General features: G+C 41.1%; 1 protein-coding gene across 20 annotated transcripts in view; it reads right to left on the bottom strand.

The window, feature by feature from the left end:
- ZMIZ1 (zinc finger MIZ-type containing 1) overlaps positions 1 to 15,683 on the bottom strand; it is a 349,016-nt gene that overhangs the window by 33,185 nt on the left and 300,148 nt on the right. For 16 of the 20 annotated variants that reach the window (XM_030487165.1, XM_030487158.1, XM_030487167.1 and 13 more), the window contains 2 exons: positions 3,248 to 3,362; positions 864 to 1,081 (listed from right to left, as the gene is read on the bottom strand). In XM_030487165.1, coding sequence (XP_030343025.1) covers positions 864 to 1,081; positions 3,248 to 3,362 — 333 coding nt within the window. Of the gene's footprint in view, positions 1 to 863; positions 1,082 to 3,247; positions 3,363 to 10,925; positions 11,093 to 11,165; positions 11,834 to 15,683 lie in introns of those variants that run through there. The other 4 variants (XM_030487175.1, XM_030487178.1, XM_030487179.1 and 1 more) reach the window with 3 other exon arrangements.

Raw genomic sequence — 15,683 nt, 5'->3', positions numbered from 1 at the left:
CCTCTCCCACTCCAAGACATCAACCATTTTTATAAATATGAGCCAGTATACTGTGCCCATTTTAGAAATGTTAATACAAAGCCAAAGAAACTTTCTCATTTGTTCAAGGTCACTCAGTAAATCAGTGGCCAAGATGAAAGGAAAGAGAAGTTCTTGGTGTCCCAGGCTTTTGTTCTTCACACTACACTGACTATGCTAACAACCTTTTCAGCAGGCTTTGCGGAGGGACCATAAATAGTGGTTTCAGTCAAGTGCACTTACCACCCTTGTTTACAAAGCATAGACACAGAAAGTAAAAATGTAACAAACCCCAGGCTATTAGTTTTGCCTTACTTCACTAATGCAGCATTTACTTCCCCGAAAAAAATATACAGCCTGACCATCTCTCTCTTAAGAAACATCTTCACCCCCAATTCTTTTCAAATTCCTACTGTGGAGTAAGTATTTGGGCAGAAATATGCCACTGCATTGGAACCTACTTTGCCTAATACAAGTTTATTCCTCCATGCACACATAGAAATTATGCCATCAATACCTTTCACATCCTGGCCTTATTAAATGTTAATCATTCCTAAGTGTGTGGTCTGTTTAACAATCTCTCTTAATTAAAACTTTATTTTGGGGGTTTATTAAAGCTAATTGACTGACCTAAGCCATTTCTGTTTACTGTGATGAATTTTACTGCAGTTTGGGTAGCTGATTTCTGAAGCTGTAAAAGCAGCACGCACTTCAGTTAACCAGCATAAAATAGCTACTGAGACTTTCTATAATTAAAATAAGCCCAAGACACTTCTGCCAGGCCACTAAAACAAGCTTCATCAATGATTTACATCCATTTCCCACCTCATACAAGTAAATCTTACCTGCCACCAAAGCCTCCACTTCCAGGATAATTGGGTCTCCCATACATGCTCTGCTGTATGTACGGCTGAGTGGAGCCTGCCTTGGCTGAAAATTGTTGCTGCTGTCCAGCAAACTGAGGGGAATTGATTCCAGGGTTGCTGGTAGTCATCCCAGAAGCCATGGGATTTCCTGCTGGGTTCATAGGGTTGTTAGCATTTGCCATTGGATTTCCCAGCACCTGTGAGGAGAAACATGAGAATAAGGGGCTGTACCTTGAACTACCTCAAGCAAATTAAGTTGATTTTCTGCAACCAATAAATTAAAATACAACCACCCTGTACTGTAAACTCTAATAAGCATACACCTTGTTGTTGTCTAGGTGTGCATTCCTGGTGATTTCTTCTTTTGCCATTCCAAACAAACAAGAGTTTCTGATATCTAATTATCCTTCACAGATTTTTAACTAGATGGAACCCAAACTAACACACTTATGAAAAAAGTTACTACACAGACCTACTAGAATCATGCTCTGTTTGTGACAAATTCATCTGATTAAGAGAAAGTAAATGCCTTTTTTTTTGTTTTCTGGAGGTAGGACTTCAAAATAACTTGCAAATAGTCAGTCCCACAGGCATACTGCAAAGGGTACTACAGATGCAGGAACTGTGAAAGAATATATTTCAGTGTCCTCTGTTCTGTTTTTAAAAGGATTTGGTTTGCTTGTTTGAAGCATATTTTTTTTTCCAATTGAACCAAAACTGCTATGATTTCCACTGAGATGTAAGTATGGCGGTTCGTGGATCACCTACATGGAAATCTGTCTTCTTGGGAAAAAATACAGCAATTTTTGCGCAAGACCAAGTTTCAACTTTGGGAATTTGAGAAAGGAAATCAGTGATCCTGGCCCATTCCTTTTCCCTTCGGAAACTTAAAGACTTATGGGAAACCCTGTCATTCATTTTAATCTGCTGTGAACAACCACAACCAAGCTTCATGTTCCAGAGCTTCACCCTTCTCTTGCAGTGATTCTGAAAAACCATTTTCTTCTTTTTACCAAAGCACTCTTTTTTTCCTTTCATTGCACATTCCTCTGAAGTATCATAAAGAGTTCAAGTAACATTACAGTGTTCTTAGGATAGAACAAATCTCTGAGTCTTCCCCTCCGCCTTCCCCTTTTTCCTTTTGCCTTTTTAAGTGTGAAAGATTTCTACAAGAAACTGTATTTCCATTTTCTGGCCAATGTATAGACCTATGTGTTTACTCAGGTGTTTCTTTCCCAGACGTGATACCTTTTCTTTTAAGGTGTTAAAAAGAAATCAACAATAATAAATGGTGTTATAGATCTGTGTAACTGTTTCCTCTCTATTTTTTGAAGAAAGATTTTGCCACAACCAATGCTTACATAACTGCCATGTGAGTATTTGTATGACTTGGTCCCTGAATAATTTCTTTTTCAAGTGGCTCAATCCATAACAATTCTGGTTTTATTTTTCTGACCAAAATTAAAATAATGAAAACAATTCCACAGAATATTTTGTATTGGATCTAATATTACTTGACTTAAAAAAGGTAGAAAAGACAAGTTAGATTTATGTACTCATTACAGATGGTGATGTGTTTAGAGCACTTCATCTACAGTGTAAGAAAAGGCTAGACTGCCTGAGAGCTTGATTTGCGCCACATCCCTTGGGGAGCACACTATCACAAATAATCAGCATCTCCTTCATTAAAGCTGCTTCTTTTTGTATAGCATAATTCAATATACATTGCAGAAGAAAAAGAGAGGTAAGAGTGCAGAGAACCAAATGAAAATCCACTAAGTGTGGGTCTCACCTGGAAGCCAGGAGCTCATGTTTTTGCTCCGATGCATATTTAAATATTTTTTCAAAATAAGGCCGTATTAACAGGAAAGGTTGAAAAGAGTACAGCCTGTAGTTGGTGGCTAGCATCTCAGTGTTGGGGTAGACCTGGCACTGGATTTCACCAGTCCACAAGTACAACACAACCCCAGGTAAAATCAACAATAACTGTCATTCGATGAATCTAGCTAGAATTTCTGGGGTTTTTTTATAAAACAACTCTTCAAATTCAATCTGAAATTCCCAAGAAGCTTGGTATTACCCCAAAATCATGCTTTCGGTGTTGAAACCATACAGCGCAAAATACGTGGTAAACCCAAGCCTGACATTTGCATGCAGCTACAGGAGTTACTGACTTATGCTCTCAGACACCTCCTTTCGATGTCTCCAAAGAGGAGACCACTGGAAAAAAAAAGCGCCATATACAACAAAGACACTGTTATCAATCCAAAGAGAATTTTCCAAAACCCCTTCAATTTCACAAACATTAGTGAAAATCTGTATCTAGAGAGGAGGGAGCATAAAAACATAAAAAGGAAGCTTACCTGGCTTTGAGAGGTGTTAGTCACACCCCATACTGTGGTGACCACTGATAAAGAGCCTGGAGGCTGGTTGGTATTTTGCTGCCAGGGAACAGAATCATAAGGGAAAGACCCATCACTGCAAAAACAAATGTTTAGGAGGGTGAGATTTTGGAAGTTCAAACAGTGGCAAGTTGCTGGCAGGCACAAACGGCTTAAAACCTGACATTACCTTAACTCTCCACTCCTCCCTCAATTATTAGCCTAGTACTTTCACAGCAATAAAGTTTCTTTAATAGCAACATGACCATATCAAAACCACACAGAACTAATGAATTCCCTAGGTATACTGAAGGATGGGGCTTTCGCCATAAGGTCTCTTACCAATGAAAGTAAAAATAAACTTGGCAGAAGTTTCAAACAAGGACACTACGCAAGTTGCTCAGAATCACTGATTTTTTTGCCATCCATCTCAAGCTTTTCAACAATCACTGCTTCAGCTGCCTCCTATCAATTCAATTAGATTTTGAGACCAGACTGCAGCTCCACTGTCTGCACTGGGTCCCCACATGGCCAGAAAAGCCTTTAAAGAAATAGCAGTTCAACATCATTTTGAAAAGTAAATTGAAATTCAGATAGTGTTCTCCGACACGATGGATAAGCTGCATGCCAAAAACAGTATTAGCTAATCAGCATTCTAGAAAATCAACTGCAGATACACAACACATCTTTCAGATAAATATATGGTCGAGAGGATTGGGTTTTTCCATTAGCTTTGTCCACAGATACAAGCAAACATTTCTTACAGTTCTTTTCATACGAAAGCATTGGTGGTTTCAAAATGAATGCAGGATAGGCATGCATCTAGTGTAATTAATGAAATATGCTAAATCCAGTGAAAGGAACTATTAATCCATGAACTGTAAAATACATTCCACTTGAAATTTGCTTGTTCTCATATTATTAACTTGTAAATTAGATTTCTATTTGCATATATGTTCACATACACACACGTGATCTGTCATCATCTAGATATATATACCATTTAATACACACACACACACATACACACATTGCTGTCTCATTTTCAAATGCCATTGACTTGTATTTTATAATTGAGAACTGCATTTTTGCCTGTACTACCAGCTATCGCTGTACAGGGCTACCTTGCCTAAAGAATCCACCATGCAGGCTCTGTGAGTGCTTTATCCACGTTCTTCAAAGCCTGCACTGGGAAGTGCCAATCAATTCACACAAGACAAGGTTAGACAATCAACCTGCCAAAGCCCTAAAAAGAAAGGGCTCTGTGGCAGACCAGAGTGCTGACTCTCCCATGTTCCCAGACAGTACTCAAAGCTTGGACCACTTCTTCTTCCTGTGTTGTGAGCCAAAATCAAGGACTACCTATGTGTTCATTCTTTAGCCTGTTTGTAACACCTCATGTAAATCATTTAAGAATAGGAATTGCATTGCATAGAGTGTGCACACATGTGATAAAAGCTATGTCCCAAGTAACAAATAATCTAATAACAGCAACAGCAACCGTGTAAGGTAAAATGAAACAGTGAATACATTTCACAAACAATGAGGAAATTTCAAATACCATAATGCTGTGTGAGCACAACAGCATTATATTAGAACATAACTGTGAATTTGAACTGACCCATTTCAAAATACCCAAATTGAATTAAGCAATAAAATCACACACACACACAAAAATAGCATTAATTATATCAGGGAAAAGAATAATTTCCCCTAACAAATAATTAGAGAAAATTAACGGAAAACAGTAATTCTCTATAATATGCTTCACATGTAATGTTTACGTTGACAGCATCCACATAAAACATGTGAACAAGGGCATATTTAACACCTTGCAATCAGTAAGTCCTCCTAGCCCATTTTTCTTACTATATTTTCTCTTAGAAGGCTGAAAATCTTGCCCCTCTCATTCAGAGGTTCAGACAATGGCTTTAGTGACTAATAATTGCAAGTGACGCAATGTTTCAGCAGGTCCCTCCACCCACCATGGAGACAAATGATGACTAACCCAGAATTTGTGACTGCTGTTGAGCCTTCCTCTTTTTTCCTGCTCTGAATGATGCCTCCTACTTTACTTCCTTCTCTGACTGTTTTTGATGGTGTCTGCTCTGTGATTTGTTTGGATATTTATGGCACATATGAGTGTTTGTATACTTCAATGACTACACAGAAGCTCTCTCCATGACATAAGCAATGAAAGGACTCTCTGCAGCTGTTCCTCTCTATTCCCCACTGATGTGCTGTGGACAGGTAATAAAACCTGAGGGACAAGGCAAATCTTCTGTAAGTGTAGGAGTAAATAAGAAGGGTAATGACAGGCAGGAATCAAACCACAAAGTCACTAAAGGTTCTTCTAATGCAAATATGCTGTACAGTTGACACGCTTACTCAAACTTCAAGCTAGCAATGCCTTAGTCTGTTGTTAAGAAGTTGTAACTATTTTTTCACTTTCTTCGCCTCCAAAGCATGTTCCTAGCACCCGTTCCTCACCTTTGCAATACACAGATTTCATATATTATTCATCCATAGTTTCCAATGGTGCAGTCAGAGCATTTATTTAGTGGAAGGCTGTACTGGGTTCCAAAAGGCTACACAACCACTTCATCTAATTACAAAGAAGAGTAAATCACTCCATTTTTACTATACTATAGTTAAAACGCCTCAAGAAACCACATTGTTGACATACGATGAAAGCCTCCAGCACAGGACCCAGTATAACACATGAAAGCCAGAAAAAATGACCAGGTACGGACTTGTTTAAAATAGCCATTGTTTACATTGAATCACATGACTATCACATGATCCAACACAGGACTCGGCTTTAAATCACAGACAACACTAATAGCAGAAACTATGGCAATGCTGAAATAGTGATAGATGTGCCCTGCAGAACATCAACTTACACACCCTCATATACACTTACTGCACTAGACTCACTTCAAACTTCCCTTTAGTTACTCCAATGAGAAATACACAGCATTCTAGCAGTTTGCACCCCCAGCATGGTACTCTGGCCCATCATCAATTACACGCATGTTTGAGTATGACTTTTGCCATACTGGATACAATACCCCCCCTTCCTCCATTGTGTGAAGGCTTCTTTGGCTTCAAACAGTAGGAGATGCTGAAACACGTGCCACTCAACTGAAGGATTACTTGTCCCTCCACTTCGCTCTTTCAACTTGCATTTCTGTCCTAAGACAACCCAAAGGAATACTCCCACCATCAAAGGAAAATCCATGTAAGTACTGTAATGAAACGTGACCAATCCAATTCTCATTTGCAAGAGAGCACTGGCTTTCCACTGTTATTATACAGAGCTGTGAATTATCCCGAAATCCCCTTCTTTAAACTTGAAAATGGCAGCCAATAGAGAAAGAAACTTCAACCTCTCCAGCCACAGCAAAATGCTGCCCATGACATTGTTCCTGTTGAACGGTACAAGGGTAATTAAGTCTCTCACTACACCCTGGAGGGCAGTGAGTCACTTTGGGCTCAGCTGGAGTCCACTAAAAGAGTATTGACTAAATTTATAATAGTGTTAATGAACCTATACATGCTACTGGTCAGCATTAATGGTCAAGCAGCAGAGGAAGCTATAGAGCAAAGAGGGAGAGATGGAAGGAAATTACTTCTCAAACTATGATGTTGTGAATCCCTAATACTAGGAAAACAGAACCAGGCACATATCCAGCCTCTCTGGAATAGTTATGGCCTTCATGTCAGACACAGGCTGTAGAAGTTGATTAATAAAAAGTGAGCCCCATACAGTAAATTTATACTAGTCAATTACTGTCATTTATACATGATTTGTGGCATTATTTGAAAATGATGGATTTTAAATATGTTTATATTGTCATTAAAGCAATTGTATGCGTATCTGATACTCATGTTTACATGTCTTTGTTGCTTGTGGAAGAAGAGATCCAGATGGTTTAGCAAAGTACGCATCCCTAGAGCACTGGTACTTTACATGTTGTGGAGGAGGGTAAAAAATGGAATTATACCTTCCCAGTGATTTTTTTTCACACGGCTTATTGAGAAAGCCAGGTGTCTAAAAGACTACCTTTATAAAGCATCTATCTCTGTTTTAAGCACTGAAAATCTATCAACTACTGCAGAAAAGCAGCAGATGTTGCCTTTCTCAAAAGACCTTTTCATTCCAAGCACTGGTATCAAGTTTCCCATAATTGGGCTTTCAGGGGCTAGTTGGCTAGTTACTGTAGCTTACCCTCAAGCCAGCTTTACAGTTTTGCAGGGGTCTTTTATGTTTCTGAAGTACAGTCATCCCACCTGGCTAGACACATGCAGAGTCCACACAGTCCTAAAGGACTCTACTAACTCTGTTCCTAACAGAATCTACCGACTCTATCGTAATGTCTTCAGCTGACACCAAGATGAGCAGGTAACTGCCAGTGCAACGCGGGCTATCATTTCTCCCATGTCTTCTTTTGTCATCCATGGACACCCAGAGAGGAGAGCATCTCATGACAAGGAGTGAGGTGCCAGAGATCTAACCCAGGCCAAACACTCCTTTGCAGTTACACACAGCTAAAAATCAGATGGGTTTAAATACAGTCCAAACCCAGGGCTGCTGATCTGTTCTTGCCCGCCAGCATCTCCCTGTGTCTGTGCCTTGCTCTGCCTCTGCAACTGCCTCTGGGTGCCTGCCTGCTCAGGGTGCCCCGCACCCCTTGGCTGTATTCTTTGTTGGAGCCTCTAGGTGACACTACTTTAATACAAACTAAAACATAACGATTTCCAAACAAGGCTCTTTGCTCCTGCCTCATCCTTCTTTTCACCCTAAAACCTCATCTGTCTGCAGCGGAAAAGTATCACAAATCCCACAAACAGAACAGGAAATAAAGCCCTGGGTAACTGTAGCACCAATACCAGTGTTTCACGCCCATACCGTCTCACAAGTTAGGCAGCTTAGCTTCTTTGATTCAGGTTGAGGTTTTGTTTTACTTGGATTTCTCGAATGAACACCACTCACGTAGCTTTAATTACTAATATGGATTCAGTTAGCAATCCTTCTTGATTAGGGCACCACCATGAACTTATTTTAAGCATATTCTTATTTAAGAAAAAGACTGTTTTGCATGGTGCAGTGCAAATACTGAATTTGAACTGCCTTTTTGGCATGTTCATGTTATGGAACAGGCATGAATTTCACCACATTTTTGTAATTTTCGTCATCAGTATAAACAAAACCTAACAACTCCTTTAAAAATAAAATCACAAGAACAGATGGAATACTATTTGGCAGTTTCCTGCAACACTAATGCTCCACGAAGGACTTCAGCTAATTTTTCCCAATTCAGTAAGCTAGGAATCCCCAACAATCTACTAATAAATAAATAACAGATCAAATTGATTACTGATTTTGAAATTTGATTTCTGGACAAATTTCCACTGAAAATATCCTTGGCCTTGACTATCAATTTGGAAAAAAAAAACCCCAATGTGACACCTGAAAGCCAAAATTTGTTTCTGCTTACTGGCAATCAAAAACATTTCACAGATCTGCTTTTGCTTTCTTTTTAAAACCCTGGACATTTAGAAGGAAACCACTTCTCATTTTTCATTGAGGTTTTTTTCAGGGGAACAAAACCAATACCTCACCAGCTGAAATACATGCACCATCTTCATACAGCTAAAGTGCTTGGCCAAAGCGTTTCAGCTCAAACACTTCTAAGTTTTTGATCTAGTTAACAGATATTAAAACACATTACTATTAAAAAATTTCCTAACACAAAATTTAACCAGGTTATCCCTTGGCCTTCTGTGCTGTGTTTTCCATAGACTGTAGAAACCACTCTACACAATCCATTCTCTGTTCTCATGGAGGAATATGGCAGAGCAAGGAGACACCTGCATAGAAAGGGCAGAAAGGCCACTTACAGTCAGAAAGGAAACAGGAAGACAAAAGAATAACTACCTCTGTATATCACACACTGACATAAAGCAAACTAAAAGCTGATGTTGTGTACAGGTATCCTAAGGTATTTATGTTAAAGATGAGGGGAAAAAAAGAGGGTAGTGTAGGAAGTTTGTATATTAATACTGGCTTTGGATGGCTAGCAGTAATTTACTGTTGACTGATGCTGCCAACGTGATGCATACCTTCCTTAAATAGTAGTATCATTTGAAGAACTTTAAATTGTATTGGCATAAATTGAGGCTCCATCACGTATTTCACTAAACAAACACATAAGACAGAGTCCCATCCAAATCACTGGTTGTTTTTATGTAATGCAAAAGTGAAAAAAGCCAATTTGGAAGCATTCTGTGAGACTTTATTTCCTTCTACTTCTTAAAGGAGTGACTCCAAACATTCAGATCTTACAGAGAAAATATACAGCTTCAAAATTATCATATCTTCCCCCCATCCCCTCCAATTTCTCAAGTCTGTTATTTCCCTCTACTCTTTCCAACTATATGAGTATGTTCTCTAATCCTTTGGAAAGCTTTGATTCTTCCAACTCCAAATGCACAGAGGCTCCATACCTAGTCGTTGCCTATCAAGAAAGGATTACTTCAAGTGTTGTTCCAGTACTGGAGGTCGCCTGTACGAGGCTATGAGCAATACAGACTGAAGAGAAGACTGAAAGTGGTTAGAAAATTCATAATTCACTGTAAAAAGAAGGAAGGCTGTTTTCTGGCAAACCATTTGAAAACACAGAAGCATTCTGAACCTGTTCTAGGTGAGCAGATGCAGGTGAAGCAGTCAAAAGGTGAAAGCAGCAAGCCATTCATCAGCTCGGTGGTTTGGATGGCACCTGCAGCTAGCAGGTGGCTATCACCCCCTGCCTCTGCTCTTTTAAATATCAACACACACATTTTCAACAACCATTCATGCAGCCACACACATACCGACAATACATTCGCTTGCGTGGAGACTGAGACAGCAAAATCCAGCCGGCAGTTCAGCAGGTGATACAAAGTACCTCTGGAAACTGAAAGCCCTGAACTTTTGCTTTATAGTCCCGACAAGGCCTATGAGGCCTGGATGACTTACAACCACACGAGGTGGGGACGCTGCCTTCCATTTCACATTGGATTGCTACAGGTCAGGCTGTGGCACACTTGCTGCTGCTTCCTGGCGCCTGCCTTACTCTACACACAGTCTCGTCAGTTAGAGAGCCATGCCTGCAAAGTACCATACTGCTCGACAAGAGTTAGTGCATCTTAATCTAACCCCTGGAATTAGAAAAATGCATCAGGCCAAATAAATAGATCAATTCAGAAGTTTCTGAAGCTGCACACACCCACAGCCCCCTGTATACACGCGCAGTCCTGCTATGCTACAGATTTCAGATATATCCATGCACACGTGTGTGCGCACGCACGCAAAGATACACGCAGCAATAACACAACTTATTTCTGTCCATGTGGAAAAAACGATCACAGCTATGCAGGTAAGCATAAGAAACAGAAATGCTACTGAGACCCGCTCCTGCCTCAGAAGCAGTAGACGGGGTTACCATCATCTGACATTATGGGACTAGAGCATCCATCTGATCAAAGGAAAAAAGATTAAAGCATCACACCCAGTTCTATTGTCACACAAGTAGACCATGCAGCGCATTACTACAGCCCAGATTACAGTTACAAAATCCACCAGTAACAGCCCTGCTATTAACATGCCACCTGTTACCTTTTCCAAAATGCTGAAATTATCTTATGATCGTTTTCAGCTTGACAAATGCAGTTTAATCTTTATTGCATCTCACAGCACAGACCTGCTTCATCCATGTCTTATTTATCTCACGTGTGTCGGAATGCAAGCCCAAGCCCTCAGTCCCCCCCTGCCACCAGGCATTCCTTCTGCTCTGCTTTATCAATATACCTGGGTTTCCATATCCGACTGCTCCTTTACAATAAAAAACACACCCACCCAGTATTCTACCATTGCCTGTTGCCTTGGTAATCCAAATGCCTGGGTACTCGCTGATTATCGGCGAATGAGACTCGCATTGTTCACACCGCAGCGCGTCTGCTATGTTAATGTGAGATAATGGCAGCCAGAAGACTCCTTTTGTTCCCAGCTTTGCTGTTTATTCATAGTGCCTGGAGGTCAGCGACTGCTACAACAACCGGGGAAGGAACCGCTGTAAGCGTGAGCAGATTCCACTTCTGCTTTTGCCTCTGAGACAGAGGGAAACACGAGCAGCCCCGCACAGCGAGAAGGGCACCGGGAGCTCTGCAGTCTGACTCACGCAAGGTGTAGCAGGCGCCTAGGAGGAAGATTTGATGGACTTGCACTTCCGAGATTTTAGATGAAGCTGATTTACGTTCCCCGACAACAGAAAAAACCGCTTTCTTCAAGAGGCGCGGCGGAGGGCGGGAGGGGAGGGGGCAGCGCACCACCGCAGCTCACTGGAACCGCGCGGGGCTGGGGGCTCCGGGGCTGACCGGGGAGCGGGGGCGAGCCCAGACGAGCCGCGCCGCCGGGCAGCGGCAGGGACAGGGCGGAGCGGCTCCCGCAGCGCCGGAGGCTGACACCGGCGGGTCGGGTCGGGTCGCGTCGGGACGGGACGGGAGTGGGCTGCCAGGGGCAGCCGCCGCGCAGCCCCTCGCCATGCGGCGGCGCCCAGAGCGGGCGGGCGGGGACGGCCGCAGCCGGGCAGGGCAGGGCAGGGCAGGGCAGGAGGAGCTCAGGCAAATGCCTTCGCCGGTGAGGGACGGCTGCGCTCGGTGGCACGTACAGGGCAGGTCTGAGAAACGTCTTCCCGAGCCGTCTCCGACACTCTGCCTGTTAAAGTTGTTTGGAAATGCTGTTGCTGACACAGTGACACGGGCAAACAAACCATCACATCGTATCTCCCCTGACGTGGTAAGTGGGAACGGAGAGCATAAACAGACTGTGGTACCTTCCCCGCATTCTCAGCGTGGAGGAGATGAGGACATGCCGGAAGATGCCCCGGCTGGCGTACTATTCCTCATTCCTGGAACAGCCCTTTCATGGGAAGAAACCCCCGATTCTTGCTAACGGCGCTGCCAGTATCTAATTAATGTCAGAGACCCATCTGCACCGGTCGCTGATGTGTTCTGTCTACCGAGCAGGCTTTGTTGTCATCAATAGCGAAAACCACCCAGGATGTTTTTAGCAAGAATTTCTAACCCATTTTATTTTAGGGAAACCATTAGAGAATAATGACCCCCCATCACTGTAAATAGCAATGACTATTTCGTTTTCTTCCCACTGCGATACTAAAGAGACTTGAGAACCCAAGTGTATGGAAATAGCAGGAATAAAATTAAAAAAAAAAAACCCAAAAACTAACAAACCCAAAAAAGACAAAATCATATCAGGAATTTACTCCTTTTGTAATCTATGTGCAGGGAAACCCTGTGGAGGGTCACATTTTCATCTAACTGAATGAATGACAGATGCATGTAAAGAAAAGACATAAAGAAAAATACAAGGTTTTAGACAAAATACACATCTGCGTTCCTGTTGCCAAATTACCGAAAAGAACAGAAATCTTTAAAAAAAAGACAATCTGCCATCTTTGCCACCGTTTATGCCAGATATTTTTTTCACTCCACTGAAGACGGAACACGTCGCCAGGCTGTAAGTCCCTCCCTGGGCAGAAGCCATGTCACCTCCTGGCAGGCAGGCTGAGTGCAACCAACAGCACAGCACAGCACAGCACGGGCACCTAGCAAACAGCTACACACACTGAACCCACCCGGGCTCCCCCCAGGCCTCTGTGCCTGCGAAACCGCACCTGTGGACCTGGCCCTGCAGTGGCTGAAGGGCACTGGCTTAGTTCTGGTCTTCCCCATCCAAAGGTACTCAATCCGGTTAAAAGACTCCTGATGATTTTAATAAGTTTTGCTCAAAGAGCTGGGCAAACTATAGCTTTCAGTGTCACCACACAGTTATCATGTTGACAGTCAAAATGGGTAAAAACTAGGGGTGTTGCCACAGCTGAATGATTTTTAACTCCAGCACCATCAGGAATGAGTTGGTTTCACTGAGAACAAGTGACAGAGGGAACCTTCCCAACACACTGGAAGAGGAAAATCACCTGCACTCAACACAAATCATCTGCTTTTGAGAGCAGCCCTCATGTAAAGAGCATGATACTATTGTGATTATCGCTAAACACTAAACTGCAATCAATTAGACACTTTCAGGAACTGGGTGTTCCAAACACAAGAATGACAGCTGTCTTTTCAAAGGTGTCAGTTACTGTATTTTAAAAACGAGCATAGACAGGGCAAGGCCTGTGAAGGTCAGGTTTTGCCTTAGTCAGCAGACATACCTTACATCCTATTTGCCTAGTCTTTATCAGGATTTTTAAAAATATCAGCTGACACTTTTTAATAATAATTAAAAAAATTACATAGCAAAACCCTAAACCATTTTATCTAGTAAATACAACACAGAGGAAAAAATGTAGAATACATAACATTTAGATGTACTTATCAGAAAAAAAAAATCACAAAAGTATGGTGGTTGTGTTGCTACATATTTTTCATATTGCAATAGCACTCACTGAGTCTAATCAATACAGAAGCCTTATTTTCGCATCTGTGCAAAGTGCTGTGCACACAATAAAAGATAATCTTTATCCTATACCTTTTACCAAGCATGTGAGGAGTATATATTTGACGAGAAGTTAAACTGCCCATTATTTTCAGAGATCATGTCCCTCATGCTCTCCTATCACAAGAATTGACCACAAATGTGTTGCCTAAAATGAAATACAGATTTTTCACATGAAAATATTACAGGCTGAATTATTAACAGCTAACGATTACACATTATCAGTTTTTAACTAGGGAGTACTAATATATAATATGCATTTAGCTTCAATATTCTTTCAAGGTTTTCTTCCACCTCCTCCTCATAATAAGCGTGTGTGCTAAAACTAGCCTCTGGTTTCACTTAGAGGACAAGATAGGCAAACAAGTCTTGGTACAGTACTTTCGAGCAATTAGCTTTGTCTTTACAACGCTTAGAGCATCAGCATACTGTTTGGAACAAATCCTGAGTTTGGGCTTTTTCTTTAAGAAATGGCACTTCTGCAGAAACATTTTTTGACGCTGAACTTTTCCCTTATTTTCTCTTGATGGTGGATATTAACATTTCTTGACAGAAAGGAAGACAGAAGAAAAAGAGAGGCTGCTCTTGCAGAATCAGGAGTAATACAGGTTGCTTTACTGGGTATATTCTCTTATATTAGGATTTACCATCTGTTCAGTCCCTCATTACATTTATTTCACAACTTCACAAACAGAAAGATGAAAAGGCTTTGAAACAATCTTATCTTTCACCTAAAGAGTTTTGAATTCTTTTGCAGAGATTGTTCCTGTATGCCACAGCTACATGCAGTAATGAAGTGATCCCTGACTTCAAACTGATGTATAAAACACACACAATGTGCTTGTTTTCAAAGAAGTGGGTATATGCTGCACCTGACCTTTCACTTTAACCATTTCTCTCATCCAGACTTTTTTAAATTGACTATCACTGTTGGTCAAAACTGCCTATGATGGCAAAATTGAAAAGGCAGCAACCTTTTCAGAGACTCTGACACTGTTTCTACCGGTATGTTATAGCCAGATCACTCCTGATCCTTAATAAACAATGTAAGAACCAATCCTAACCACCCAGTTAAATTCAGACAGAGAACTGCCATTCTTTCCAAGAGCTCCTACTAATGTTGAAAGTTCAGCTCTTAGTAAAGTTTAAACAGGAACAAAAAAGGCACGAAACAAACACTAAAAATAAGCACCCTTGTAATGCAAGTCTAACCAATAAAAGGTATTTATGGCAATTGCCTGAACACAAAACAGTAATGATAATACATAAAGCACCTTCCGCAATATTGAATTATTACTTAATTTGATCTACTGTTTAATTTTCTCAAAACCTCTGGCACTCAGTAATTTGTGATAAAATAAATTTATCTTCGTATCTTTCATCAATCTTGCCTGCCCTATACACACATAGGTACCCTTTGGTCACTAACTGCAAGACAGCTGGCAATTAATACAGAAGACCAAAATTTGGAGCTAGACAGAAGACAACAAAAACCTGACGAATGCTCATGACACCGTAGCAAACTACAACTAACAGCTGTCTATTTTCAGGTGGTTTTGTTGACAAAAGAAGTTTTACTATAAGCTATGCAAGAAATGATAAGCCCCCTAGGGCTTGTATGGGTCAGATCCATCTTAAACTGAGCTATGGTGCAATTCCCACTGGAACTGATGGAAACTGCACCCATTTCAACCAAGATTCAATTTGATCCACATGTAAAGGTCCACCACTTAATGCAATAAAGCGTTAAGCAGGAACTTGATCGAAGCAAAGGAAGGTGTATAATAACACTAATCATGTATTCATGTAACAGCATTTGCCAAAGACCTTAAATTCACTTAAAAGTAAAAAAACCCA

This window comes from Strigops habroptila, chromosome 5 (assembly GCF_004027225.2).
Source record: "Strigops habroptila isolate Jane chromosome 5, bStrHab1.2.pri, whole genome shotgun sequence".
NCBI lineage: Eukaryota > Metazoa > Chordata > Aves > Psittaciformes > Psittacidae > Strigops > Strigops habroptila.
The sequence above is the reverse complement of the archived record's forward strand: the minus strand, read 5'-3'. Positions and strand labels throughout refer to the sequence as shown.